The following is a 26,775-nucleotide window of genomic DNA, read 5'->3' as shown; positions in this document are numbered from 1 at the left end:
TAAGCGTTTTGTGCTTTTTATCTGTTTGTAGGTTCTTTTTCCCCCTACCTCTTTCTCTTCTGTTGTGTGTGTCTAAGGTGGTTGTGTTTTTAAAATATTTAAAAAATTAAACTCAAAAAAAAGAAGAAGAGTTCAGCTCCTCTTCAAGTTGGGCATACTTTTTTTTCTCAGATTGTCGGAGCCTGGGATGGAAGGCTGGCTTTTTTAAATAAATAAATAAATAAATAAATAAATAGGACAGCCTGAAGACTCACCTCCGTATTTGGCAGCAGCAGGGTCACCAGAGGGTCCTCCTAATTGACTGCCATAGGGAGACTGCGCACCTGCAAACAGGACACCCCCCCCCCAAAGAATTCAGTACAAAACCCCTTCTTTCGTTCAGAACCTGGTTGGAGTTCAGAGAAGGTAGGAGTTGTTGTTACTAAGCAAACGGAGACCCATGATCAAACCTGCATTTCTAAAGCAAATGCAGCTTCAGGAGTGGTGGTGGGGGTGTCGTTGATTTGGACTGGGGCCACAGCAGTGGAGGGAAGCAAGGTAAATGCTTTTACCATTGCGCCATTTTCTGATGCCACTTGCCCCTTCCCCTTGGCGCTGTGATTTGCCCCAGAGGGCAAAGAGGAGCTTCAGGGGGTTCATTTCAACTGGAAAACAGGGGAGGGGAAGGGGATGGGGTGGAGACAACTAGCCCCTCCCACCCCGGTGCTGCAGCCCTGATCCAAATCTACACACACATGTTGTGCAGGCTGCATTTGATTTGCTTTTAAAAGGCTGGAACATCTATGAATGGGTCTTCTAGGAATGTAGGAAGTATGCCCGGTCAGACTGCCCATCCAGGCCAGGGGTGCAAAACTACATGTCTGGGGGCAATATCCGGCCCTCTGGGGTTCCCCAGAAAGTCACGCCCCATTCCCCCAAACCACTGCTCATTTGGTGGCTTCCCGGCTTTCGTGTAGCATTTCCCCTAAGTCTAAAAGGCTGAAAAGCCTCTTCTAAATTTTGGTGTAAGAGCTTTGAGCTAATCTATGCTGGTATCTTTTGTTTAGGGTCCCACCCCTTTGCCCACCCATCACTGGAATGCAGCCCCTCCCCACCGCCCAGAGCTTCTCTGACATGCTATTCAGCCCTTGAGCCAAAAAAGGTTCAGCACCCCTGATCTAGGCCACCCATTGTCCATCTATTCTCTACTCTCCATGGTCTCTTGCTCAGTCCTGCTACCCGATCCTTTTAACTGAAAATGCCAGGAATTGATGCTGGGACCTCCTATGTGCAAAACCTGTGCTCTATCATGGAGCACAGGCAAAACCTGTGCTCTATCATCCCTCCCTAAAACGAATCATTCCCCTGGACCATCCCATTCTGCTGTTTCCCACCTGGGAAGAGACTTAAACCTGCATCTCAGGTTGACCAGTGCCAAGCTCTTCTGTGTCTTGTGGTACATATCTTGGATCTTACACCAGTATATCTAGTTTAGCCCCTCATGGGAAGGCCAAGACACTTTTCACATGCTCAGATGGACTGCCTTCCAAACTCTACTTCACCATTGAAACTAAATTCTGAAGCTAAGTTCAAGTAAGTCATCGCTGACTTTAAGTCCTGTAACCTGTTTTTTTCTTCCCCTCTACTGATGAAACTATATCTTTCCTTGTATGATCTTGGTCCTAAATTCCTTCCCCTAAGATAATGGTATCTCCTGGAACGAACCCACCCACATACTACGCTCATCTTCTAAGTCCCTCCTCCAAGTGTCTCCTCTAAGTGAGGATCAGAAGGTAGCATCAAGGGAGAGGGCCTTCTCAGTGGTGGCCCTCCAATTATGGAACAGTCTCCCCAAGGAGGCCTACCTGGTGACAACACTGTTATCTTTTCAGTGCCAGGTTAAGATCTTCCCCTTCTCTCAGGCATTTGGCAGCATATGATAAGGTTTTTAATCAGGTCCTGGGATTTCTTATTGTTGATTATTTTAATTGTTTAGATAGATGTGTGTGTTGTCGATTTATGTTTGTATGTAAATGTTTTGTTTGCATTATGTACAATATTGTGTTTTTAAGGTTCTAATCTTTGTAAACAGCCCAGACAGCTTTGGCTATTGGGTGTTATAGAAATGTAATAAATGAAATGAAATGTAGTGGCTAGTGTTCCATTTGGACTTGGGTTAATATCTCACTGGGTGGCATTGAGCAAATCTCCATCTCTCGGCCTAACCTACCTCACAGGGTTGTTGTGCTAAAATGCCATTCTAAGTTCCTTGGACGAAGAGAAATAAATATGTTAATAGAATCCATTACCGTTACCATATCCGCCTGGGAAAGGGCCAGTCCCAGGAAATCCATTGCCTCCAGCTCCATAGCCTAGAAAAGAAAAAAGACCTCAGAGCTTTGTGATTTGCCTAACCCAGCTGGAAACTGAAGCTGGTATCCTCTACCCCAGGGGTGGGCAACTTATGACCCTCCAGATGTTTTGCCCTATGCTAGCTAGAGCTGTTGGGAGTTGTAGGCCAAAACATCTGGAGGACCACAAGTTGCTCACCCCTGTTCTACCTACCCCTTACTCTAGAGAAGTCTTCCCCAAACTGGTGTCCTTCAGACGTTTTCAACGGCAACTTCTATAATTCCCATCCAGGATGACCAATGGTCAGGAATGATGGGAGTTGTAGTCCAAAACATCTGGAGGGCACTAGTTTGGGGAAAGCTGCTCAAGAGCGTAGTCCCTGTAGAGCAGATGGATCCAGACCTTTGAAAAACTTCTTGACTGTTAGAGCAGTACGACAATGGAACCAGTTACCTAGGGAGGTTGTGGGCTCTCGCACACTAGAGGCATTCAAGAGGCAGCTGGACAACCATCTGTCAGGGATGCTTTAGGGTGGATTCCTGCACTGAGCAGGGGGTTGGACTCATGGCCTTGTAGGCCCCTTCCAACTCTGCTATTCTATGATTCTTTGATTATATAAGGGGTTTTGCTGCCCATATGTTGATCAGCAGCTCCACCTACTGGGCACATTTCTTCATTGCTGCAAGCGGCACCCAACAAAGCTGTATTTTGTTACCCTTAACATGATGGACTATCAATGGAGGATCCCAGTTTGCAGGCAACGACAATTTGGAAAGTCTTTGTGAAAAGCACATAATACTTTTGTAGGTAACACTCCCGAGCATGTGATACCACTGTACGAGAACATGGGTATAGACAGGAAGCTAAAGGGGCAAATTTTGCATAGCATTGTGGGCATAAGGAACTGACTTATAGGTAGGGTGTCCATATGGAAAAGAGGGCGTGGGAATTTCAGCAGGTATCATTTGTATGCATCCTAGGCTGACCCTATGGAAAGGAGGACAGGGCTCCTGTATCTTTAACAGTTGCACAGAAAAGGGAACTTCAGCAGGTATCATTTGTATGCACACAGCACCTGGTGAAATTCCTTCTTCATCACGACAGTTAAAGATGCAGGAGCCCAGCCCTCTTTTGTATCTGCTCAAGGGGGAGGGCTCCTGCAGCTTTAACTGTTGTGATGAAGGGGGATTTCACCAGGTGCTGCATGCATACCAATGACACCTGCTGAAATCCCCCTTTCTAGACAACTGTTAAAGCTGCAGGAGCCCTGTCCTCCTTTCCATATGGTCACCCTACTAATGGCATCTCTCTCACTAGCTACGTTTGACTTCTTCTGACCCAGTGCAGTGGGATCTTCAGGGTGCATTTCTCTCTCACCGTTGCTGTATCCATTCTGGAGTCCGTTGCTTGGGTAGCCCCCGGCGCCACCTGGATAGGCTGTTGAACAAAGCATGGAGAAAACAGAAAAATCAGGCACACACAGAAATGGCTTCTCCTCTTCTTCCTTTTCCTCCCCTGCCTTGGCCTCTGCAAGTCGAGCAAGAGGGTGCTGTTGCACTCCATTCCTGCTTCTGGGCTCCCGTTCGGACATCTGCTTGGCCCTTTTGGGAACCAAACGCTGGTCCATGTAGGCCTTTAGTCTGATCCAGCATGGCTTTTCTTAGGTTCTTAAGTCATCATTTCTCCAGTTGTCCCCATTCCTCCTGATGTGTTGGATGGCAGCTCCCAGAAGCCTCAGCCAACATGGCTAAGGATCAGGGATGATGGGGTTTGTGATCCAAAACATCTGAAGAGCACCAATTCGCCTGCTGCAGTGCAACACATCTAGAGGGCACAAGGTTGGGGAAGGCCAATTTAAGCGATGGCCTCAGATGGCAGGTTTTGTCTGGAATACTCAGAAGAAGAAGAGATTGCTTCTATTTATTTACTTACAATATTTCTATACTGTTCAATAACTAAAGAAGATTCCGGAGTAGTGGACATAGGTATAAACCAGTGGTTCCCAAAGTGGGCGGTATTGCCCCCTTGGGGGCGGTGGGATTGCATAGGGGGGCGTTAAGAGGCAAAGGGACAGCAGGGGGGCGCTGGCAGGGGGCGCTAACAGGCAAAGGGGCGGCAGGGGGGCGCTCGAGGTGGTCTCTCCAGAAGGTCCTAAAACCCAGGGACCGAGCAGGAAAGAACGGCAAATTCAGCTGCTCTCCCCACATCGCTCCTGCTCAGGAAGGACTTCAACTCCTAGAATCCCCTCTAAATGGGAAGCACCAGCCCCAGGCTTGCCGAGGGAGGGAGGGAAAAGAGAGCGAACGCCTCTGTTTGCAGCCAGTATGGCGGGGCACACCAATTGGATTTTGAATAAAGTATTCAATTAATTTTTTACTGTTTTGAATTTTATTGTTATTATCTTCCTTGGTGGGTCGTTGAAAACCACTATTCTGAATAATGATTTTTATAGTGTAGGGTAGGGGGGCGCTGGGCATGAGTTTGTGGAACCAAGGGGGTGGTGACCTGAAAAAGTTTGGGAACCACTGGTATAAACAGTAAAGAGAAAGAAGATTAAAAAAGCAAATTGAAATTGTTAAGGATCAGGGGGGGAAAGTGGCTAGTCAGTTGGAGAAGGCTTCTCAAAACTGAGCTGTTTTCAGGAGGCGCTGGAAGCAACCTAGTGCTGGTGCCTGCCTGACCTCCAGGGGCAGGGAGTTCCACAGAGAAGGGGCCACTACGCTAAAGGCTCTTCTTCTGGTGGATTCCAATCAGGCCGTAGGTCCATGTGAACATGTCCAGGGTGTCTTTCCTGTACTAACAGTATCTAGGACAGAGGATTTGTTTTCCTGAGAACCGCCCCAGACATTGCTGTCTCAGTCAAAGGACAAAATGGTGTCCCTTCCACACACAGGAGCTGACTGGAGTGTCAGTTGAATCTTACTTCAACACTGGTGATGGGAGGCCGTCCACCACACCTGAGGCAGCAGTCTAGTTTAGTGGCCCCAAGATACCTGTGCCATACACAACTGTGGTATACCCAAGAGGCTGTCATTGCTGTCCCATAGCATCTGTCACCTGAGGCAGTTGCCTCACTCTGCTTAATGGTAGGACCAGTCCTTTGTTTTCCAAACACATTTGAGCCCCATCTCTTTGGAGGGACAAACTCTTAGGCCCAGTGACTCCCTAGAGGCTGTGAGTACCTCCTTCTACCTCACCTTGCTGTGCTCCTATGGCTTGGTAGCCAGCGGCACTGGGCCCTGCTCCATAACCTGCTCAGAGAGAGAAACATAGGTAGGTATCATTATTTTTGCATGAACCAGCATGGATATCAAGGGTTTATGTGAAGGTTGTGAAGTTCTCCTTAGCTCAGCTCAAAACTGGGCTTGGCAAATCTAGCTGTAGTCTTAAAAATTTGGTTTCCTAGCTTAATTGTTGGTTTCCTGACCTCATATTGAAATTCTAACCACATCACATACCCATTGACATCAGCAGCAGCTCAGTGGGGTCTTAAAACCACCCGTCAATCCTCTCCCCACACACTGTATTGGTGTTTGCAAAATAGGGACATTTATTCTGTGGCTATGGGTTCGGATGTTGGGGAAATCCACAAGGGATTCAGATGACTTCGATTTCTATTAATCTGACATAGATTCCCCAGTAGATGACTTTTTCCAAGTCATGTGGATTCTGCGAACTTGCAGACCATTTTTGCAGTCTCGTGCTAACTATCCCTAAAAAAATCTGATTCCACCAGAGAGCCAACAACAGGAAAAAAAAGACTCCTGATGAAACATAGATGGAAGGAATATCACAAAATCCGTACATCCCTCAAATGGCAAAGGGAATGGTGGGAGCATGGGGCTGAGGGAAAGGAATTGGGAGGGCAGATCTCCGCCAAGCTGCAAAGGAAGGGAGGGGGAGAAGAGGTGGGACAGTTTGGAGGAAAGGCAGTTAGAGAAGATATTATAAGCTAGGAATTTGCTTTTCTAGTTATGAAGTGCCAGGATGCAGCAGATGGATTTTATGAAGTAGGAGCTTGCTTTAATTTTAAAACAGAAGCAGTGATTCTCCAGATGGTGAATTCTGCACACGTACAGAATCACAGCACGCCTACAGCATGGCCCAGATGCAATGGAAGCACCTGGGGCCTTCAAGTGTCCAGAGAAGAGCCCACTGGAGAATGGGATGGCCACAGGAGTATTACCTGATTTGGAAGGCTTCCCTCTTGCTCCAAGGCCTGTGGGATAAGGCAAGAGTGAGTGAATCAGGCCAGAAAGACAAGTAGAAAGTTTAGGAGCAGGTTTGAGTAATTTACATTTTAAACCTTCGAAAACCCTGCATTAGGAAAACCTGAATCAGTGACTTGTATAGGGTGACCATATGAAAAGGAGGACAGGGCTCCTGTATCTATAACAGTTGTGTAGAAAACGGAATTTCAGCAGGTGTCATTTGTATCATGCATGCAGCACCTGGTGAAATTCCCTCTTCATCACAACAGTTAAAGCTGCAGGAGCCCTGCCCTCTTTTGTATCTGGTCACTCTAGTATAGCTCCTGCAGCTTTAACTGTTGTGATGAAGAGGGAATTTCACCAGGTGCTGCAAGCATGCAAATGACACCTGCTGAAATTCCTAGACAACTGTTAAAGATACAGGAGCCCCGGTCCTTGTTTTCATATTGTCACGCAAGTATACATTGTTCCAATTAAGTACATTTGCTTGCCTATATGTGCTTACTTTGCATACTTCTGCTTCCAGTAATTGTAGTGAGGGATAAACAGCTGCTTTATAGCCCCACTGAAAATCCTACTGAGCCCCTCTCTAGTTTCTGAAAGTTCACCAGACATTGCCCGTAGCCATTATGGACAAGAAACTTGATTTTTAAAATAAAAATAAAAATGAAAGAAAACATTTTCAGGATGATGCATTTTCCACCTGGCGTGGCATCACAGCTTATTCATGGCTCTGATTAAGGTTTTAGCAGCATACCTTTCACAGAGAAAAATGCGGGCATTCTTGTAATACCCAAGTTATACCAAAGATTGCTGCATGACCCCTTTCTCCAAAGCTGCCATATTCATTTACTCCACTATAGGCTGTCTATTGCGGATTTAATGTCTAAGGGCTCATCTACACCAAGCAGGATATTCCACTATGAAAGCAGTACAAAAGTGGTATATAAAAGGCAGGAGCCACACGACTGCTTTCTAGCAGTGTTGAAGTGCATGGCAGGATCTACACTACTGCTTTATAGTGGTATTGAAGTGCACTGACAACTTGTTGGGGCCCATGACACATCTACACCAAGCAGGATATAACACTGTGAAAGTAGTATGAAAGCGGTATATGGTCTGTGTCAATGGGCCCCAACAGGTGTCAGTGCGCTTCAATACCTCTGTAAAGCAGTAGTGTGGCTCCTGCCTTTTATATACCGCTTTCATAGTGGAATATCCTGCTTGGTGTAGATGAGCCCGTAGATAGCATTTGTGGCATTTCTCAAAGTTAGATTAGGAAAACACACATGTCTGATAAGATTGATCTTAGAGGCCAAGGTATACCACAGGATCTGCAGTGTGTGAAACTGTAAATCATACTCCAGGTGGTGACTTAAGTGTTCAAGCTCAGGCATTACCAGCATGTGTAGATTTAGTCATGCTTAGAATAGAATAATTGAAGTTGATGGGATTTAATTAAGTCATGACTAAAAATCCCACTGATTTCAATTGGTCTACACTAAGTAAATCCGGACCCAAGCCAAGATATACCTGCTCTGCTCTGAAGTATAAGCTCTAGAGAACTTGATGAGGGAGCTAAAGTCTTGAAAAATGGTATTTTGAGCAATGTACACTAAAAACTTTGGGAAAAGGCATCTCCAAAAGTTAAAAACTGGGACAGTCTTTTACAAAGGTTTAATACCAGAATATAGGCTCTGTCCTTAGTAAGGAAGGATTTTTTTAAAAAAAAGAAATAGTATAATTGGTGCTTATGTAATCATGCAGTTGCTGTTAAGCCAAGTTGGTCCAAACACGGGAGTATGTATGAGGGAGAACCACAAAGTTAACATGGCCACAACAAAGGGGATTAAAAATAATAATTTTAGGTTTAAAAAACCAAAGACAAACATAAACCCGCCGTGCAAAAGCATAGAAAAAGATGCCAGTGTCCAAAGTCCAGGAAGCCAGTCATTATGGGACTTCAACCCCAACGTTTTAAAATGAAGGAGGCCAGTCAACCCTTTTTCAAAAGGTAAAATAAGCAAAAGGGAGGATGTTTTTGCCAAGAAATGTAGCTGGGTCACTTAGCGGGCCTCTAAGTTTGTTGAAAGACTTGGCAGACATGTGTTTTTTTAAAGGGGGATATTCAAGCAATCCATGTTTAGCCATCAGAACGTTAAGAGGTAAAGGAAACAGTGAAGCATTTAAGTGAGCTATTTTAAAAACAGGTAACAAGAGACAGAAGGAAGTTGTAAAGGTGTCTGATGAGGGTACTCACCTCCCAAGGGGAGGCCAGCACGGGGATAACCAACACCCCTGTAACCTGGAAGACAACAGGACAAAGATGCATCATGAACATCATGCAGAGGCCACCAGTGAGGGAGGAAGCAGCAGCCAGGCACCTCTCCATCGTGCCTGGGTCCAGCTCCAGCTGAGAGCCCCCTCCCTCCTGCTACCAACTGTCACTGCAGAGGCCACCAGTGAGGGAGGAAGTAGCAGCCAGGCACCTCTCCATCGTGCCTGGGTCCAGCTCCAGCTGAGAGCCCCCTCCCTCCTGCTACCAACTGTCACTGCAGAGGCCACCAGTGAGGGAGGAAGTAGCAGCCAGGCACCTCTCCATCGTGCCTGGGTTCAGCTCCAGCTGAGAGCCCCCTCCCTCCTGCTACCAACTGTCACTGCAGAGGCCACCAGTGAGGGAGGAAGCAGCAGCCAGGCACCTCTCCATCGTGCCTGGGTCCAGCTCCAGCTGAGAGCCCCCTCCCTCCTGCTGTCAACTGTAACTGCTGAACTTTGCAACTAAGATTGTAGTGCCTGAATTTGCTTTCCTTTCCCCCTTCCTCCTCCTCCCTCCCAATCCCCTTTCCTTTTGTGTCATGTCTTTTAGATTGTAAGCCTGTGGGCAGGGACTGTCAAGAAATACTTTTGTAAGCCGCCGTGAGAGCCTTTTTTGGCTGAATGGCGGCATAAAAATCCTTAAATAAATAAATAAATAAATAAATAAACGAACATGAACAGGACAGAAATGGCTCACCAATTTGGCCATTGAGCAACATGTTTTGGAATTTAAATTAAAAATTGCTCTCTCAATTTCCAGTTTTAAATTGGAACAATATTTAAAATAATAACAACTTTGCAAGCAGTTTGAAAATGGTATATGGAACATGTCCTAGGCCCCAACAGTTGTCAATACCATTATAAAACGTTATAAAGCAGTAGTGTAGATCCTGCCTGCCTAAGACTCACCGATACATTTTATGGCTATCGTATAAAGGATTCACTCACCCTAATCAACATCTCTCTGATCCAGGGCTGGCCCTACCATAAGGCAGAATGAAGCGGCTGCCTCAGGCAGCAGATTTGGGGTATCACGAAAGGGCAGCAAATGGTTAGCTGTTTAAATTGCTGCTATTAGATTTTTTTTACTGCCAGGGATGGGAAGAGGTGCTTGTGGGGTTGCTAAAATAACTCAGCTAGTTTGGGTACTATGCACCTTGACTTCGAGGAAGGAGAGGCATCATTTGCTGCTCTGCCTCAGGCAGCAAAATGTCTTAGACCTGCGTGCTCTCAGTTTACTTAAAGCATTACACCCAACAGCATGAGTGCCTGTTTTGAAAACTCGTTTTTTAAAAAATGACTAGATGTTTGTCATGAGAACAATTTGCTCGAAACCCTTATTATCTAAACGTGGGGTGCAGCTCTCCCACAAACCATGGGGGAAAACAGCCCCCAGTGTCCCTCCGTGCTGTTCATAGTTACCTGGCTTCTGTTTCCCAGCCTGTGGGTAAGCGCCTAATCCTGCAAAGTGACAGAAAAGAGGGATTTGTGCTTCGAACACAAATCGGAGGGCTGGCTTCCTAGGCCTACAAGACTTATCCCTTCAGGTTGACTCATTCAAGCCCTCCTCCATTATCCATCACTGCTACAGAAGACCACATGCTCTCCTCAGCAACAGTAGAGACCAGGAAGTCAGCCAACTCTCTTTTCAATCACTGCCATGTTCCGTAAACTAAGAACAAGGCCTGGTTTATGATTCTGGCTCGCAAAAGGAGCAACAAACCAGGGTCCCAAGTTCAGATGACGTGGTAACCCAAACAGTTACTGCTTTATTTATCCCAGGTTGGGGAACTTCTTTTCAGCCCAAAGGCCAGATTGCCTCTTATTTAGGGTGACTATATGGAAAGGAGGACAGGGCTCTAACAGTCGTATAGAAAAGAGAATTTCAGCAGGGATCATTTGTATGCATGCAGCACCTGGTGAAATTCCCTCTTCATCACAACAGTTAAAGCTGCAGGAGCCCTACCCTTGTAGCCAGATACAAAAGAGGGCAGGGCTCCTGCAGCTTTATCTGTTGTGATGAAGAGGGCATTTCACCAGGTGCTGTATGCATGATACAAATGACACCTGCTAAAATTCCCTTTTCTATACAACTGCTAAAGATACAGGAGCTCTGTCCTCCTTTCCATATGGTCACCCTAATCTTATTGGGTGTGGCCAGAGCCCAATAGGGATATGGCTACCATTCTCTCTCTCTCTCTCTCTCTCTCTCTCTCTCTCACACACACACACACACACACATCATTCACCCAATTCATATGCTACACACACACTGTTTTTAACATTCATATGCACATACATTCACACACTCATATATCCCCATACGCATCCCACACACGAATATGAAGAGAGAGAGAGAGAGGAAGAGAGAGAGAGAGACCAACTCCCTCTCCATCCCTGTTGTGGGGAAAGGTAAGAGACTCCCAAGCTTCTTTTGGGAGGGAGAGGAGGATTCTGGGGCGAGGCCTCCAGAAGCCAAGTAGAGATGCCTCATGGGCCTAATCCAGCCTGTGGGCCAGGAGTTCCTCACGTATGGTTTCGTCAGTTGCCCAACTGTAGGCTGAGGACGTGTGCTTTTTTTTAACAGAGGACATTTCTCCGTTCGAAAGACTGCCCTGTCCAGTTCCACGGCCACCCATTAGGAATTAGCACCTGACCAGCAGACTGAAATGGCAGGTACACAGGTCAACTGGTCACAGTCTTCAACACTATGGTGAGATGTATGGTATTTCTATGTAAATTTTAAGAATTATTTATAAAGCTGCATCTGTTCATGCTGGCTGGGGCATGCTGGGAGTTGTAGTACTTTTTTTCTGTCTAAAAACATGCATAGGATAGCACCTAAAGTAGCCTCCTCACAACCTGGTGCCCTCCTGATGTGTTAGACTTCAATTCCCCCAGCATGCCGGCTGGGGATACTGGATGTTATAAGACTTCTTCTGTCTAAACATACATAGGATAGTGCCTAAGCCTTTCTTTCCTTTCAAGGAAGACACTCCATCCCCTTGATTGTTTCAGTTCTCTCTTCTGCATCTTTTCCAGCTTTGAAATGCCAGCTTGAGCTAAACCTTGGAGGACACGGGTGGGAACAGAGAAACACAGACCTCTGTGTCTTAGTGAAGTGAGCTAGAGAGGGCATCTTACCTGCTGCTCCATATCCAGCTGGGATGCCGTAACCTGAAGAGGGATGCAAAGGTATCAAACAGAGAAGGATTAGAATGGATGGATGGGGTGGTGGGTGGACATCAATTGATATAGGAACAACTGAGAAAGACTGGCTTCTGTTAAGGCAATTGTGGTTGGCCTCAGATCAGCCTTCTCCAACAATGTGCCCTCCAAATGTGTTCAACTACAACCCCCATCATCCCTGTGATTGTGTTAGCTGGGGATGTTGGGAGTTGGAGTCCATCATGTCCGGAGGGCTCCCAGTTGTAAAAAGCTGCCTTAGAGCTTCACCACAGCTTTTTATCCTGCAATTTACTGGGGCTTCTGTTTCCGGGTTCTTTGCGGGATAGATTGGCTCCTTTATGTGGGCAGACACACGTGCTTTGAATCAAAAGTCTTCCTCTCTCATTATACAGCCACTAGATGGCGTTGCCAATATATCATATTTACATCCCCTCTCGCTTTATCTCCAATCATTTTGAAAGCAGGAGACATTCTGGAGGTTGATGGTGTCATGTAAAGGTCCCACAAACTTCCATGAGTGGCCAATCACGAGCGTGCAATAAAATCACTGGTGTAGAAATGTTTTTAGACGACAAGGTCTATCACCTTGCCTAGGTCCTGTACAAGGCATAACTTAGTACCAGCACCATTGACCGTTGGAGGACAACATCCTGCCAGGGTTGGCGCCTTCTGGATGTTTTTACACGAATTGCTTGCCAGGCATCTCTGGTTTGCCCCCAAAGCTTCATCCAGCTCACCAAATCTGTTCTGAGCCCCTGTGAGGGCAGAAACAAGAAGGGCTAACAGCCAGGAGAGGTATAAGATCCTCCACCATATCCCACTGTGAAATTTGACAGGCAAGGGAAGCTAAACTTTATTTATGTAACCTTATTTATTTATTTATTTATTTATCAAATTTATAGATCACTTGACTATATCTAAAAAGGCCTCTGGAAACATTGCATCCCATCTATCCATGACACTAGATTGGTATGTGCTAATAGAGATGCCGGAATAGGTTGGTCTCCATTGAGAGCCACTGTAGTGTAGTGGTTAGAGTGTTGGACTAGGGGAGGGGGAGCTCTGAGTTCAAATCCTCATTCAGGTACAATGCTCCTGTGCTCCTCAGAGGATGGGAAGGTTGAAAAACGTAATAAATAAGTAAAAACTCCTCTAGAAAGGTCGGGTTCTGTAACCGAATGAGGTGATCGAACAGACCATTTCACTACCAGTGTGGAAATATGCCGTCATGGGGTTTGATCCAGATTTAGTCATACTTAGAGAAGACCCACTGAAATCAATGGGAGTTAATTTACTCAGGACTAATTTAAGTCCCAATGATTTCGATGGGTGTATTCTAAATATGACTAAGCCTGGATCCAAGTCGCACACTTCCCTACAAGTACAAAGGACAACAAGCACTTCCGGTTCTTTCCTCGCCTTGCTGTGCGTGCTTTCTCCTTGCAGGGTGTATGTCATGTAGAGAGATCATTTAAAATGGCCATTCTGCCACCTCAGCTCTCTGCCACCTCATTCTGTCACTATGTGTGTAGATGAGGCCTGAGGTCTCACAAGGTTTTAGGAGGCAAAGAAAAATAAATTGACATGTTTTAATTTTAATTTTATTTTTTACTCAGCTGCAATTTATTTGAGCAAGAAAGCTAAACTTACGGAGTCCGTTTGGCAGTCTTTGGGCCCCATAAGCAGGATATTTCCCTATGGACATAGAAAAGCAAAGATGGTAGGAAAATATGAGGGGATAATAATGGAATGATAATTAGAGATTGGGTTGTACTTCAAATTACAACATAACATTTGCTTTTAACAATTTCCATATGTTAAATTGCAATCTGCACCAAAGAGACCTGGGCTGAAACTCCCATTCTGCCCTGAAACTCACTCTGGGCCAGTCACCACCATCTCTCAATCTAACCTGCCTCACAGGGCTGTTGTGAAGGTAAATTGACCGCAAGGGATCATCCTGTGTACAACACCCCTGAGTTCCTTGATGGAAGGATGGGATCAAAACAGGAAGAATACCACGCCTCCTAGAATTGGCCATTGTCATTTTGAAAATGTAAATATAATTTTCAATTTGACTCTTTTAAAAGAGCTGGGCAATGATGACATAAAATAAATAAATAAAATAAAGGGTAGATAATTAGAAAAGGGACAACAACATGCGATTGCATTGCGACTGACAGATTAAGATGCAGCGGCATTGTCAACCAATGGGATTCATTTTTTGAGGGACTGAAAGATGTTGTGTGCTGATAAGCCAGTTAGAGATGACATGCCAGCTTTTTGGACTGATTTCAAAAAACTGAGGCCCATTTTCAATGGGTATATTTCTACCTCCACCAGCCCTAGGTTTGGTGTGTCCTGAAGGAGACTTGGGAATTTCCACAAATTTGCCAGTGCCTCAAAAGGTAAGAAGGCACAAGGGACTCACTATTGGTGTTCCCAGGGTAGGGGGAGGCTATGGCTGGCCTTAACATGAGGCACAGTGAATCAGCTACCTCAGATGGTAGATACTGGGGGCCAAGGTCTGGTAGATAGAGCTCCATGTGCCATGTAACCTCCACCTCACCCTAAACTAGGCTCCTGCCCTCAGGTTTCAGTGGAAGATGTGGTCTTGTTGCCTGTGTTGAAGTAAAATCCAAGTGCCAGTCCAGTTGGCTTCTGTATATGGAATGGAGGGAAGGGGCGCCATCTTGTCTTTCACCCCAGGCAGCAAAATAACGATATCTGGCTCTGCTCACCCCTCCTGGGGGCCTCAGTCCAAACTCCTTATTATCGGCAAGATGGAAGTATCTGACTCTTAGGCCACAGCTAGACCTAAGGTTTATCCTGGGATCATCCAGGGTTCATCCCTGCCTGAGCACTGGATCCCCTGTGTGTCACCTAGATGAACAGTTTTGACCCCTGGATGATCCAGGGATAAACCTTAGGTCTAGCTATGGCCTTAAACTACTTTTCTGCCTTGCCCTGCTACGTCTGTCTAAGTAGCTCCAGGTTGTCTCTTGTAACCCAGGTGCATGCGTGAGCGCGCACACACACACACAGAGACTAAAGACTCCTGGTACCATTCAAATCTCAGGTGCCCGTAAAGAGTTGTTCTCCATACCCACTGCACACCTACGGCTCCTTCAGGGCTGGCCCTGCCATTAGGGAAAGTGACGCAGTTTCCCTGTACCTGTTCCCTGTACCTCAGGGAACAGGGAAGGGCAGCAATGAGTTATTGGAGGACAGAGCTATGGCAGCTATGTAGACTACCTACACCCCTAAGCTTCTTTGCTGTCCTCAAGTGTGGTGGATCATGCTCTCCAATCACATCGCCTGTGTTGAAGTAAGTTTCAACAGTTACTGAGGTTGCAGTCAGCTTCTCTATGTGGAATGGTGAAGGGGCGACATTTTATGCTTTTGCCTCAGCAGCAAAATGTCTTGGGCCAGCCCTGGGCCCTTTGGTTCAGGAAAGATGCCAGACACCTCACCTAAGCACATTTCAGAAGCAGTACATAATACCTTGCTGTCGTCCACTATTATACCCCTGGGCTGCTCAAAGAGCCAAACTGGGATTTCTATTTATGTTCTATATGTTCTCACAGTGTTCTATCTTAATAGCAAATGCCAAGTTAGGAATTTCAGTTTTTTTAATTTTTATTATTAATATTTATATACTGCCTCATTTTCTAAAAAGCCTTCGAGGGGGTATACAACAATTTAAAACAATAAAACCTTAAAACAATAAAAGCAAGAACATTGAAAGCGGTAACTATGTTAAGATAACACATGTCCAAAGGCTAAGTGGAAGAGATGCAACTTCACACCCTTTCTAAAAGCCTAGAGCGGGGCCAGTTGTAGCTCTTGAGTAGTTCCCTAGTTTGAGGGAGAGAAGGCTGATCGCCCCAATGTCAGTGGGGTGGTGAATCCGTTCCGGGTTTCAGGCAGAACTACTCAGAACCTTGGATAGTTCCTTTAGAGTTCTGACTGAATCCCTGAGCCGATTCACTGCCTCACAGACATCGGAGCCACCAGCTTCCACTGGTTTGGGGGCAAAATAATAATAATAATTTTAATTTATCTAGCTTTGGGGAATGAAAGGAACCCACCACCCACCACCCCCAAGACTTACCGGCCTTGGCTCCTGCTGGTCCCAGTCCAGTTCCTGGCTGGACTCCCCCTGCACCTAAAGAATGGGATACATACAGACCACAACGGTTGAACTCAACCTTGTCTTGGCTATGGAGCGGAGCTATAGGGCAGGGCGGGTGAAATGAGGGAAGCCCCCTTCAAAGAGAAGGCAAATTACAGGCCAGATCGGTTAAATCAGGGATGGACAACATGCAAACCCCCCCCATGACCTGAAATGTGGCCACCGCCACCGCTGCTGCAGCCCTCAGACTGCTGAATTGTGGCAGTGCAGCAGCAAAACAGTGGGCGGTTTGCTACCAAAATTCGTCAGCAAACCACTACGGAGACTCAGAAGTGTCAAATTCAGCTTGTTTTCAGGCAAAGTGTAGCCCTTTCGAATCTCTGTGGTGATTTGCTGCAAATGCTGGGATATTTTTTTATTGCTGTAGTCGGTCCGGAGACAGGAGTGCCCCCCCCCCCCGGGCCAAGCACAGTCCAGGTGCTGGAAATTGGCCTGCGGACCGCCAGAAGTTTCTCCACCGCTGTGTTATATGGTGAACTACTTGGATCACACTCTCTTCCGGAGGCAGCATTGCCAACCAGCTATTGTGTGTGCACATGAGCTAATTCAGTTTTGATGTATGCAGCTTTAAAGTCACCCATTGAGTTCCCTTTGAAGACAAAAGAATCCATATTAATCTAGTAGCATCCCTATGGTATTTCTATGAGTGTTTGGGCTTCTCCACATTCAGCAAAAATCCCGCAGCCTTACCAGAGCTTTGTCTTCTGGAGTCTTCGTGGATTTAACAATCAGCACAATACAACCCCTCCCTCACCTGTTTTTGCCAGTTTCTTCCCATAGGTTTCCATTCTACTGTCAGCAGATGGCGCTGTTTTATCGCGCGTTTTCCATTTATTACTGCATTCCCTGGGTTTTATAAAATGACGGATTCCCGCTTGAAATCACTGGGACAGGCATCGGAAATAACGACATGATGAAAAGGATCTGCAAACTTCCATGAGTGACCAGTCACGAGCATGCAATAAATCCCTAGTGTGGAGAAGCTCTTTGTGTGTTGGGGGGATGGAGGCGCAATGACACAGGATACTTACCTCTTATCAGGGATGGGAGGTAAAGACCGCCCCGGCCATTTCCTTGTGGTTTCACTCCTGAAAACAGGGTCACAAGAAGAAGGGAATGAGATTGGAATCAAGTGAACTAAAAACCACAGCCTTTCTACCAAGTTTTAACTAATTTAGGGCCATCAGCCCCCAATACTGTTTGTGAGTCACTAAATTGGATTGCAATAACCATGTCACTCTTAGGGTGACCAGCTGTCCTACTTTAGAGATGACAGTCCTCTATTTGATGGGCTGCCAGAGGACTATCCTCTATTTGAAACTGTCCTCTGTTTGAAGGGCTGTCCAGTCCAAGTCCTGTATAAAGATAAAGAACCCTCAGAAGGAAGCGCTGGGTCAATCAATAGCATCTAGACAGCTGTCAATCAAAAGCATCAAGGCAGCAGATGGAGCGAGGCACACACGTCACCTGGTTAGTCTTCCCTACCGAGGTGAGATGTATTGTATTTTTAGTTACATTCTATTAATTATTTCTAAATATGCTTCTATATAAATTAGTGCATAGACATTTCTTGCAAGTCTGCGTCCTCTTTCTGGCCCCTTTTTGGGTGATGCATTTCCTCTTCTTTTGTCCATGTGTAAGAGGTCAGTCTGTTCACCCATAAGTGTGCATTGAAAAGGTAGGAAAATCCTGTTACAATGGTTTTAAAAACAAACAAACCCACTGAATTACCCAAATTCAGTGGTGGCTGGTGGCTCTGATGTCAATGGGGCTGTGAATCCGCTCTGGGTTTCAGTCAGAGCCAGTCAGAATTCTAAATCCCAATTTTGGGGATTTGATTCAGCACCTTGGATAGCTCCTTTAGAGTTCTGGCCGCCGCCCAGAGTGGATTCACCACCTCACTGATATCAGAGCCACCAGCCTTCATTGCCCAAATTGGGTTTTAAAAAAGAGTTGGAGTGGGTGTGTAAATTAATCTACATAAAAGGATTTTCTTTACATGAGATGTCAGAATAAGCAACTTATTAATGGAAAAGTTGGGATCAGAAATATTCAAAATTTGACACGGGGGGGGGGGAATAAAAAACCCTCAAAGGCATATTTTGAAATAAGAAGTTCAGAGTCAACTTTTGAATGTGATCATTTACACCTCAAAATCTGAAACTGGAATGCTTTAAACTTTTTAATGATTTTTTGTCTTCAGCAAGCAAAATCGCCTAAAAGCTGCTAGCTATGAGACACCACATCCCATTATATGTCATCTACCCATTACCATCAAATACTAAATACCACTACATGCCAGCAATCCAGTATTAAATATTTAAATGAAATAAAGTATTGAATATCACATGAGGTGAAGGTGAGGTGCAGGTATCAAACGTTTGGCAAATGGATCTGGCAAATATTTTAACATTCGGATAACATCTAAACAACCTTCGCAGAGGAGATGCTTTGAAAGTAAATTTGTTTTATCTATTTGATGAGATTTTGCAAGTCAGGGATAGTATAGTGTTTTAATATTTTATGTTAACGGTTCTTTAAAGTGACAGACTGATAGAAAGACAGGCATGTGTGTGTACTAACAGATACACCCCCAGCCTCTGGGATATAGTTGGGGTGGCCTTGTGTCCCACTTTAGAATGGACAGTCCTCTGTTTGAAGGCATCCTCTGTTTGAACGATTATCTGGTCGACGTCAGGTTTCAAGATTAAGAACTCTAAGAAGGTAGGGCCCAGGAACCTTGAACCTGCCCATCAACATTTATCACTTGGTGATTGTGCAAGCACACAGATGACCTGGTCACAATTTATTTATTTACAATATTTATAACCTGTTCCTTATCTAAAATAGTTTCCGGAGCAATGCACGTAGGAATAAAACAGTAAAAAGGAAGAAGGTTAAAACCAGCAAATTAAAATTGTTCAATTTAAAACAAAGGACCAATAAAATCAGTGGTTGGTTGAGGAAGGTTTCCTGGAACAGAGTTGTTTTAAGGAGGTGTCGGAAGCAGCCTAGTGTTGGTGTCTGCCTGACATCCAGGGGCAGGGAGTTCCAAAGAGAAGGGGCCACCACACTGAAGGCTCTTCTCCTGGTGGACTCCAGTCGGGCCAAAGGTCCATGTAGAACCACCAAGAACATGCCCTCCAATGACCTCAGTGACTGGGCAGGTTGGTAAGGGAGAAGGCGCTCTCTCAGGTATCCTCGTCCCGAGTTGAGATGTATTGTGTTTCTATTTCAATTCTATTTAAATGATCAGATTTAATTTAAATTGTATCTGCATTATTTTTTATTTAAACATATATTTTAAATTATAGTAATGATTTCTAAATTTGCAACTATGTGTATAAATTAGCATATGCAAATTGGTACCACTTTTTGTCCTCTTTTTTGGTGATGCATTTCCTCTTGATGGTGATGCATATGTGACCGCCATAGATATAGGTTATAGGTATAATATATAACATATAGATTATAGATATAATATTTGATTACAAAACAATGGATTGATATGTGAATCAGGCTTCCTTAGTATGTCTTTCTTGGGTTCTTAGTTCGCACACACAGTTTGTGAAGAATTAATTTCCAGAGGAGTAACGGAGTTAGATGGTTGCAATATAATAACAACAACATGTAGCCTTGTGACTCCTTTGGCAACTTTCCCCAACCTCAGAGGTTGTTGGACTAGGACTCCCATCATCCCCAACCATAGGTCATGCTGGCTGGGGATGATGGGAGCTGCTGCCCAACAACATCTGCTGGCCCAAGGTTGGGAAAGTCTGCTTTCATAGACTGCTAGAGCCCACTTTACCAGTTGTAGGGGACGCAAGCAGCAGTTGACAGATATTGGAAGTGGGCTGTGGTCCACAAGGTCTTTTGCCCACAATAAATCTGTTAGTCTTCAGGGTGCTACAGGACTCTTTCTCGTTCATGTTGCCAAGAGGGTGTTTCTCTTGTGTCTGGTGGAAAACACCCATCATTCTGTTGGGTGAGGCCCCATGGGGGCAAGTCTAGGTCTTTCGACACAGCTCCTTTCAAAGCCTGGGTCCCCGATGCCAAAGGATTATTCAATCTCAGCAGAGAGACATTTTGGCCCACCTGTGACCCGCCCTGTCTCCTGGCGCGGGGAGCTGGCCTGCCTCCCTGCCTTGGTGGCTTCGCAAGAGGGTGTCAACCTCCCCCCTCCCCCTCCCGCCCTCAGTGAGGGCATTAAGGAGGCTTTTGTGTGGGCAGGGTTGGCAGGGTCACTGAAGGAATGTGGCATATTTGTGCCAGACTGAGAGGTTGCACAGGAGAGAGAGAGTGAATTCCCAAGCTCCACCCAGGCTGGACTACTTGGACAGGTCATGGTCCAAAGAGGGGCTTTAAGGGGTGGGGGGCATGAAAGGCCAGCTGGGTCATGGGACTACTCTTGGCTTGCAACTTCCTAACTCTCCATACTACACAGGTTCTCCTGCATCATTATTATTATTATTATTATTATTATTATTATTATTATTATTATTTTGTATCCTGCCTTTTGCCCAATACTGGGCATTGTACAAGATCATTGCACAATTGATGTCACTTTTAATTAATGTAGAATTAACAACAAACCTCATAGTAATTTCTGTATTCACTTATTATTATTATTATTAATTATTATTATTATCATCTCTCTTTTCTTGCTTGTGGCAGTTTTTCTAGATGGACACGATGGGCAATGCTAAGTCATGTTGTCTTTTACTGATTCAGGAATTTCCTGACTTTTGAGTATGTTTTGGGTATGTCTGCTTTCTGGATGTTAGTGTGGATGTACTTTGGTAGGCCCAGTTTCTGAAGGTTTTCTGTATAGTTTTTTGATGTGATGCCAGTGTCTGATGTGACTAATGGAATAATTGCGACCTTTTCCTCTCACCATATTTCTTTAACTATTATTATTATTATTATTATTATTATTATTATTACTACTATTTTCTAAGGGCTCATCTACACCAAGCAGGATATTGCACTATGAAAGTGGTATGAAAGCAGTATATAAAAGGCAGGAGCCACACTACTGCTTTATAGTGGTACTGAAGTGCACTGACAACCGTTGGGGCCCATTGACACATCTACACCAAGCAGGATATAACACTATGAAAGTGGTATGAAAGCAATACATGGTATGTGTCAATTGGCCCCAGGAGTTGTCAGTGCACCTCAATTCCGCTATAAAGCAGTAGTGTGGCTCCTGCCTTTTATATCCCGCTTTCATAGTGCAATATCCTGCTTGGTGTAGATGAGCCCTAAGGTTAAAAAACAAGAGTTTCTGCCCTCATATTACAATCTAATGGCCACAATACAAAAGTAAAAGGGAACTGGGAGGAAAGACAGCAACTTCAGGTACCAGTTCTTAAAGTTACATATTTTGATTAATAATATGGAATAGAATTCCCCGTTTCCCCATATGCATACATTCTATAAGGCCATTTCAATTGGCATACTTCTATTTTGTTTTTCTTCCATTGTGGAACTCAAGGCAGCTATCCTGGGGTTCTCTCGGATGGTTTCCCATCCTGACCAGACACAGACCAGTTTAGCTCCAGGAAAGTGGCTGGCGGCATCATGGAGCCCCATACCATGTCCATTTTTGATTATTACCATTATACAATAGTATATTCAGGCAGCAGGTTGATGTAAATATGATTCACCCACAGTAGTAATATATAAACATGTTTGTTTATTCTCCATTTTAAATGTGAATTTTTTGTGGTTGAGTGCTAAAGAACCCTAATTGTGTTCTGACATAAGAACAGCCATGTTGGATCAGGCCAAAGGTCTATCCAGTCCAGCATTCCGTTCCTATAGGGTCCAACTAGATGCCTACAGAAAGCCCATGAGTAGGACTGCTCCTGTTCCCCAGCAACTGGGGTAAAATAAAATAAACTGGTATCCAGAGGATTTACTGCCTCTGTTATTGGAGGTAGCTTATAGCCTTCAGGACGAGTGGCCACTGATAGCTTCATCTATTTGTCTAATCCCCTTTTGAAGCCATTCAAGTTGGTGGTAGTGAATTCCCTAGTTGAACGATGCCCTGTGTGAAGACACCCTTCCTTTTTCTCTGCCCTGAACCATTTGGCTTCATTAGATGACACCAGGTTTTAGTATTACGAGGGAGGAAAGAAAAATGTGTCTCTACCCAATATTTCCACCCCATCCATAGCTTTATACACCTGGCTATGCTGTCTGGGGATGATGGGAACTGCAGTCTGGCTAACACATCTGGATGGCATCCGCTTAGGGAAAGCTGTTCTACACACGTTCTAATGATACTCACTAAGTGATCTGGGGACTGTCACTCTCTTCCTCAGCCTAGCCAACCTTACAGGGTTGTTGTAAGGCAGGGATGCAGAACTTCAGGCCTGCTGGGTGTCCCAATCTGGGGGTTTCCCAGAAGTCCAAGCCCCCTTTTCCCAACCACTGATTCGTGGTAACTGCTTTTGTGCAGTTACCCTCCGCTTCTAAAAGGTTGAGATGCCTTTCCTATGACTTTTGCAACTGCCTCTCCCTGGTCAATTGCACTGAATTGTGGGATCACCGAATTTTAGGGTTAGAAGGGACCTCCAAGGGCTGGAAGAGATCTCCATCTAGCCCAGCCTCCTACTCAATGTACTCCTAGTTGATTCTCCTGCTCAGTGCACTGCTATTTAAACAGCTTTTAGCTGCTCCTTCTGGTCTATTGTAATGAAGTTTTATTCATTACATGTTTGTGTATTGCATTTCGGTACCGCCCAATACCCAAAGCTCTGTAGTTATGTAACGCAAACCTGTACATGTCTACTCAGAAGTGAGCTCCAGTGAGTTAAGTGGGAACTTACTTCCAGGTAAGTGTGTATACCTGCAGCCTTAATGTATTGTAGGGTGACCATATGAAAAGGAGGACAGGGCTCCTGTATCTTTAACAGAAAAGGAAATTTCAGCAGGTGTCATTGATATATCTGGAGAACCTGGTGAAATTTCCTCTTCATCACAACAGTTAAAGGTACAGGTGCCCTGCCTTCTATTAAATCTGGTCACTCTAGTATAGCTCCTGCAGCTTTAACTGTTGTGATGAAGTGGGAATTTCCCCAGGTTCTCCATATATACAAATGATACCTGCTGAAATTCCCTTTTCTATGCAACTGTTAAAGATACAGGAGCCCTGTCCTCCTTTTCATATGGTCACCCTGTGTATTGACTCTCCTGAGCAATTGCATTGCTGTCTCAAATTGTTTTCAGATGCTTCTCTCCGGTTATTGCATTTTTTGTTTGTTTTAAACATCTTTTTTAAACTGCTGATTTCATTATATTGCTGTGATCTGTGGCGCTGAATCATGCTTAGAGCAGACCTATTGAAATCAGTAGGACTTAGGTTAGTGGTGACTTACTTGTCCTATTGATTTCAGTCAGTCTACTCCAAGCAACAACTAAATCTGGATGTGACTGCATCTTTTTGCTCCAAGCGTGATCTAACCTAAAGAAGGCTATAATCCTATGCAGTCTTACGTGGGGGCAAGTCCAATTGAAAACAGTGGGACTTACATCTGTGTAAATATGAATGGGATTGATCTGTACATCCACATTATACCTCCCCCACTTCCATTTAAGGGCACAATCTTATGCATGCTGACAGAAAAGTTATATTGTGCTCAGTGGAGTTTATTTCTAGGTAAGTGTGCAGAGGATTGCAGCTGAAGGGTGCAATCCTACACCCAAGATATGACAAGTGAGAGGCTATAGGATGTGGTGTGCATTGCTTCACTGCTGCACTGATTTAAGTGCCTCTTGATGTAAATGAAGTATTAGCACAGGATGGCTCTGTTAGACTTTTAATCTGCAGTTTAGGGATTTTAAATCTTGCTTTACAACATCCCTTTTCTCAATCCCCTGTTTTTGGGGTCCCCCCCGCACCTTAACATCCACCCTGATGAAGCGTTTTGATGAACTCGAAAGCTGATCCCAGTAAAGTTATTACCGTACTGTTGCTTTTGGATTCCCCCTGCTAATGGACTAACTTGGCTACCTGCAATTTCTGTGCAACATACTTTGAAGCCAGTGTAGATTTTACATCCACATGGCAGGTACAAACCCACCCCTCTCGCCTTAAGAATTAAGAATAGGGTGGGGAAAACCCAAAGAAAATGTGCTCCAAGCCAGAAAGAAGAAAATAACACCCTTAACCATCAGACATAGATGTCAGAGGCACAAGTAGATTTTGTCCATGAAATCGTTTCTGTATGTTTATGTTCAGAACCTAAGCATATTGTGTACTTTGTACATTTGCAACGCCAAGATTTATCTAGAATTCAAAGCGGTGATGCTGTTTGGTAATGTTAGACTTCGACAGACCCAGTTTGCCCGAACACAACAACCCACCGTGGCTTGTTTAAGCCACAGTGGCTTGTTGGGATCATGCGAACCGACACAATGTCTTACAGGATCCACCCCACCCACACCTTTAGATGGGAATTTTTATTACTCCACTTCCTTCAAAATGTGGTATGCCAGTCCTGCTGCATTTGGGGCCCACCCTCTCATTCTGCTCTTCACATCTACCCTGATGCCACCACTCACACTGGGTAAGCAATAGTCCCCTTACCTACATGCTTCCTATACATCCTTCCATCCCTGTCGCTTGGGATGTTCAGTGAACGTGGTGCGGTGATGCAATTTAACACCAGACTCACACTTATCAAGGTGCAAGCCCACTGGCAAATGAGAGATAAACCCACTCAGTATTAATTACCTGGTTCCTGCATGCACCATACCCACCTTCCTCAAGTCCGAGTTTTAATTTGATTCTATGCCAGTTCTTACAGACAGTTTTTAAGACAACATTTTATACTTTCGTTTCATCTTCCACAACATGCGGAGAGACTTACCAGCAGAACACCCAGCACATTGGATAGAAGAAATCAAAAGCAGACAAAATCATAAGTGACTGATAGAAAGATACCCAAATATATAGAAAAGGAGAAAGACAATGAGTTCTGATTCTGTTTCAAATGTTATAAACTTCTATTACTCGTCTTTTTTTTTTAAGCCCCAATCATGTATTCCTTTCATCACAGGAAAATTGTTCCATCCCTCAGATAGCAGCACAAAAACTGAATCCTCTTTTCATGTCTGTACACAAACTCTGTCCCCTTTTCATCTCTGTCTGCCAGACTTACCTCCCTGCAGGCTGCTCCTAGCCAGGCACAAGAGCAGCAGTGAGGTGCAAAGATTCAAGTTGGCCATTGTGAAGTGTCTGCGCTCACTTCTTAGAGCCTCTGGGTACCACACAATGCTCGGAATGGGTGAGGGGCAGCCCCTTTTAAGCCCTGCTCATGCTCCGCCTACTTCCCACCTCCCCTCCTCATTGGGGATCTAAGCCACACACCCTTTACTGTACCCAATGGGCTCTGAGGAGGACTCCCGGAGAGGAATATGGGGGCACAGACACTGCAACACACACAGTCACACAACACACGTTTGTTCACATCCTCATATCCACGTTTGCTGCTGATGCTGTCAGTCACATCCTTTCACTCCTCTGAGCATACACATTTTCCCAGACATGTATCAGTACTTCTGCTGAACCATTTGCATGAAGCATGGCACTTTCTTCCAAGGCAACATGCAAATTAATTCACAATTACTTTTAAAAAAAAAACATTTACGTGATTTGAGTTTTTTATGCTGCTTTTAGTTGTGGGGTCTATTGCTGTTTTATTAATAGATTACCCTCCCATTTTAAAAAAGTTTTATTTTGAATCTTGTAAACTGCCCTGGGAATTTCTGATGAAGAGTACTATAGATTCCTGTAAACCCATCCATAAATGCCTTGCCTTCTCTAAGATTCGAATTTCCATTCAGCCATGAAGCTCAGTGGGGGTATTTCCAGATGAGACTTTTATTGTGCCGTCATCCTGCCTCTTTCATGGAATTTTACGGGGATCTCAACAGTGCTTTTCACTTATAATTCTCTCGTGTTTCACACTAATGCTTCTGTCTCCCCCCCCCCCTCTCCCCATTGCCAAAAATCTGTTAAGGGTGCAATCCTATGCATGTTTAAACCATGCTGGCTGGGGAATGCTGGGAGTTGTAGGGGTTTTTCTGTCTAAGAATGCACAGGATCGCAACCTAAGGAAATATAGATGGAATAGCTGCACAATGCCTACTGGCTGGCAGTGCTAGGAGCCATCATTCTAGAAGCATCCTGACTGACCATGGGCATGACATATGTCTCTCCCTAACCTACTTTGCACATCGTTCTGAGGATACAAATGGCAGAGGATAAACATTCCATGGATGAAAAGAGGGGTTAAAAACTTCATAAACAAAAGAATGTGTCTGCCCCTACAACAGCCTGATGAGGTAGGCCACTGTTCCTGTTTTATAGCTAGGGGGCTAAGGTTAAAAGACAGTGAACTTTCACGGTTAAGTAGGGACTTGAACTCAGGTCTCCCAAATGTAGGGTGACCATATGAAAAGGAGGACGGGGCTCCTGTATCTTTAACAGTTGTATGGAAAAGGAAATTTCAGCAGGTGTCA

General features: G+C 44.8%; 1 protein-coding gene across 5 annotated transcripts in view; it reads right to left on the bottom strand.

The window, feature by feature from the left end:
• Positions 1-25,514, bottom strand: part of GREP1 (glycine rich extracellular protein 1) — a 40,688-nt gene extending 15,174 nt beyond the window's left edge. For 2 of the 5 annotated variants that reach the window (XM_063137258.1, XM_063137259.1), the window contains exons 1-12: positions 25,413-25,514; positions 17,274-17,330; positions 16,162-16,215; positions 13,698-13,742; positions 12,003-12,035; positions 10,281-10,319; positions 8,803-8,847; positions 6,518-6,550; positions 5,514-5,582; positions 3,709-3,759; positions 2,289-2,351; positions 255-323 (exon numbers count right to left, since the gene is read on the bottom strand). In XM_063137258.1, the coding sequence (XP_062993328.1) occupies positions 255-323; positions 2,289-2,351; positions 3,709-3,759; positions 5,514-5,582; positions 6,518-6,550; positions 8,803-8,847; positions 10,281-10,319; positions 12,003-12,035; positions 13,698-13,742; positions 16,162-16,215; positions 17,274-17,330; positions 25,413-25,479 (625 nt within the window). In that variant the 5' untranslated portion in view covers positions 25,480-25,514. Of the gene's footprint in view, positions 1-254; positions 324-2,288; positions 2,352-3,708; positions 3,769-5,513; positions 5,583-6,517; positions 6,551-8,802; positions 8,848-10,280; positions 10,320-12,002; positions 12,036-13,697; positions 13,743-16,161; positions 16,216-17,273; positions 17,331-25,412 lie in introns of all 5 variants that reach the window. The other 3 variants (XM_063137261.1, XM_063137260.1, XM_063137262.1) reach the window with 3 other exon arrangements.
• Positions 25,515-26,775: the final 1,261 nt, after the last annotated feature.

The sequence above is a fragment of the Elgaria multicarinata genome, chromosome 11 (assembly GCF_023053635.1).
Source record: "Elgaria multicarinata webbii isolate HBS135686 ecotype San Diego chromosome 11, rElgMul1.1.pri, whole genome shotgun sequence".
Classification (NCBI taxonomy): Eukaryota; Metazoa; Chordata; class Lepidosauria; order Squamata; family Anguidae; genus Elgaria; species Elgaria multicarinata.
This window is presented reverse-complemented; position numbering and strand designations above follow the sequence as displayed.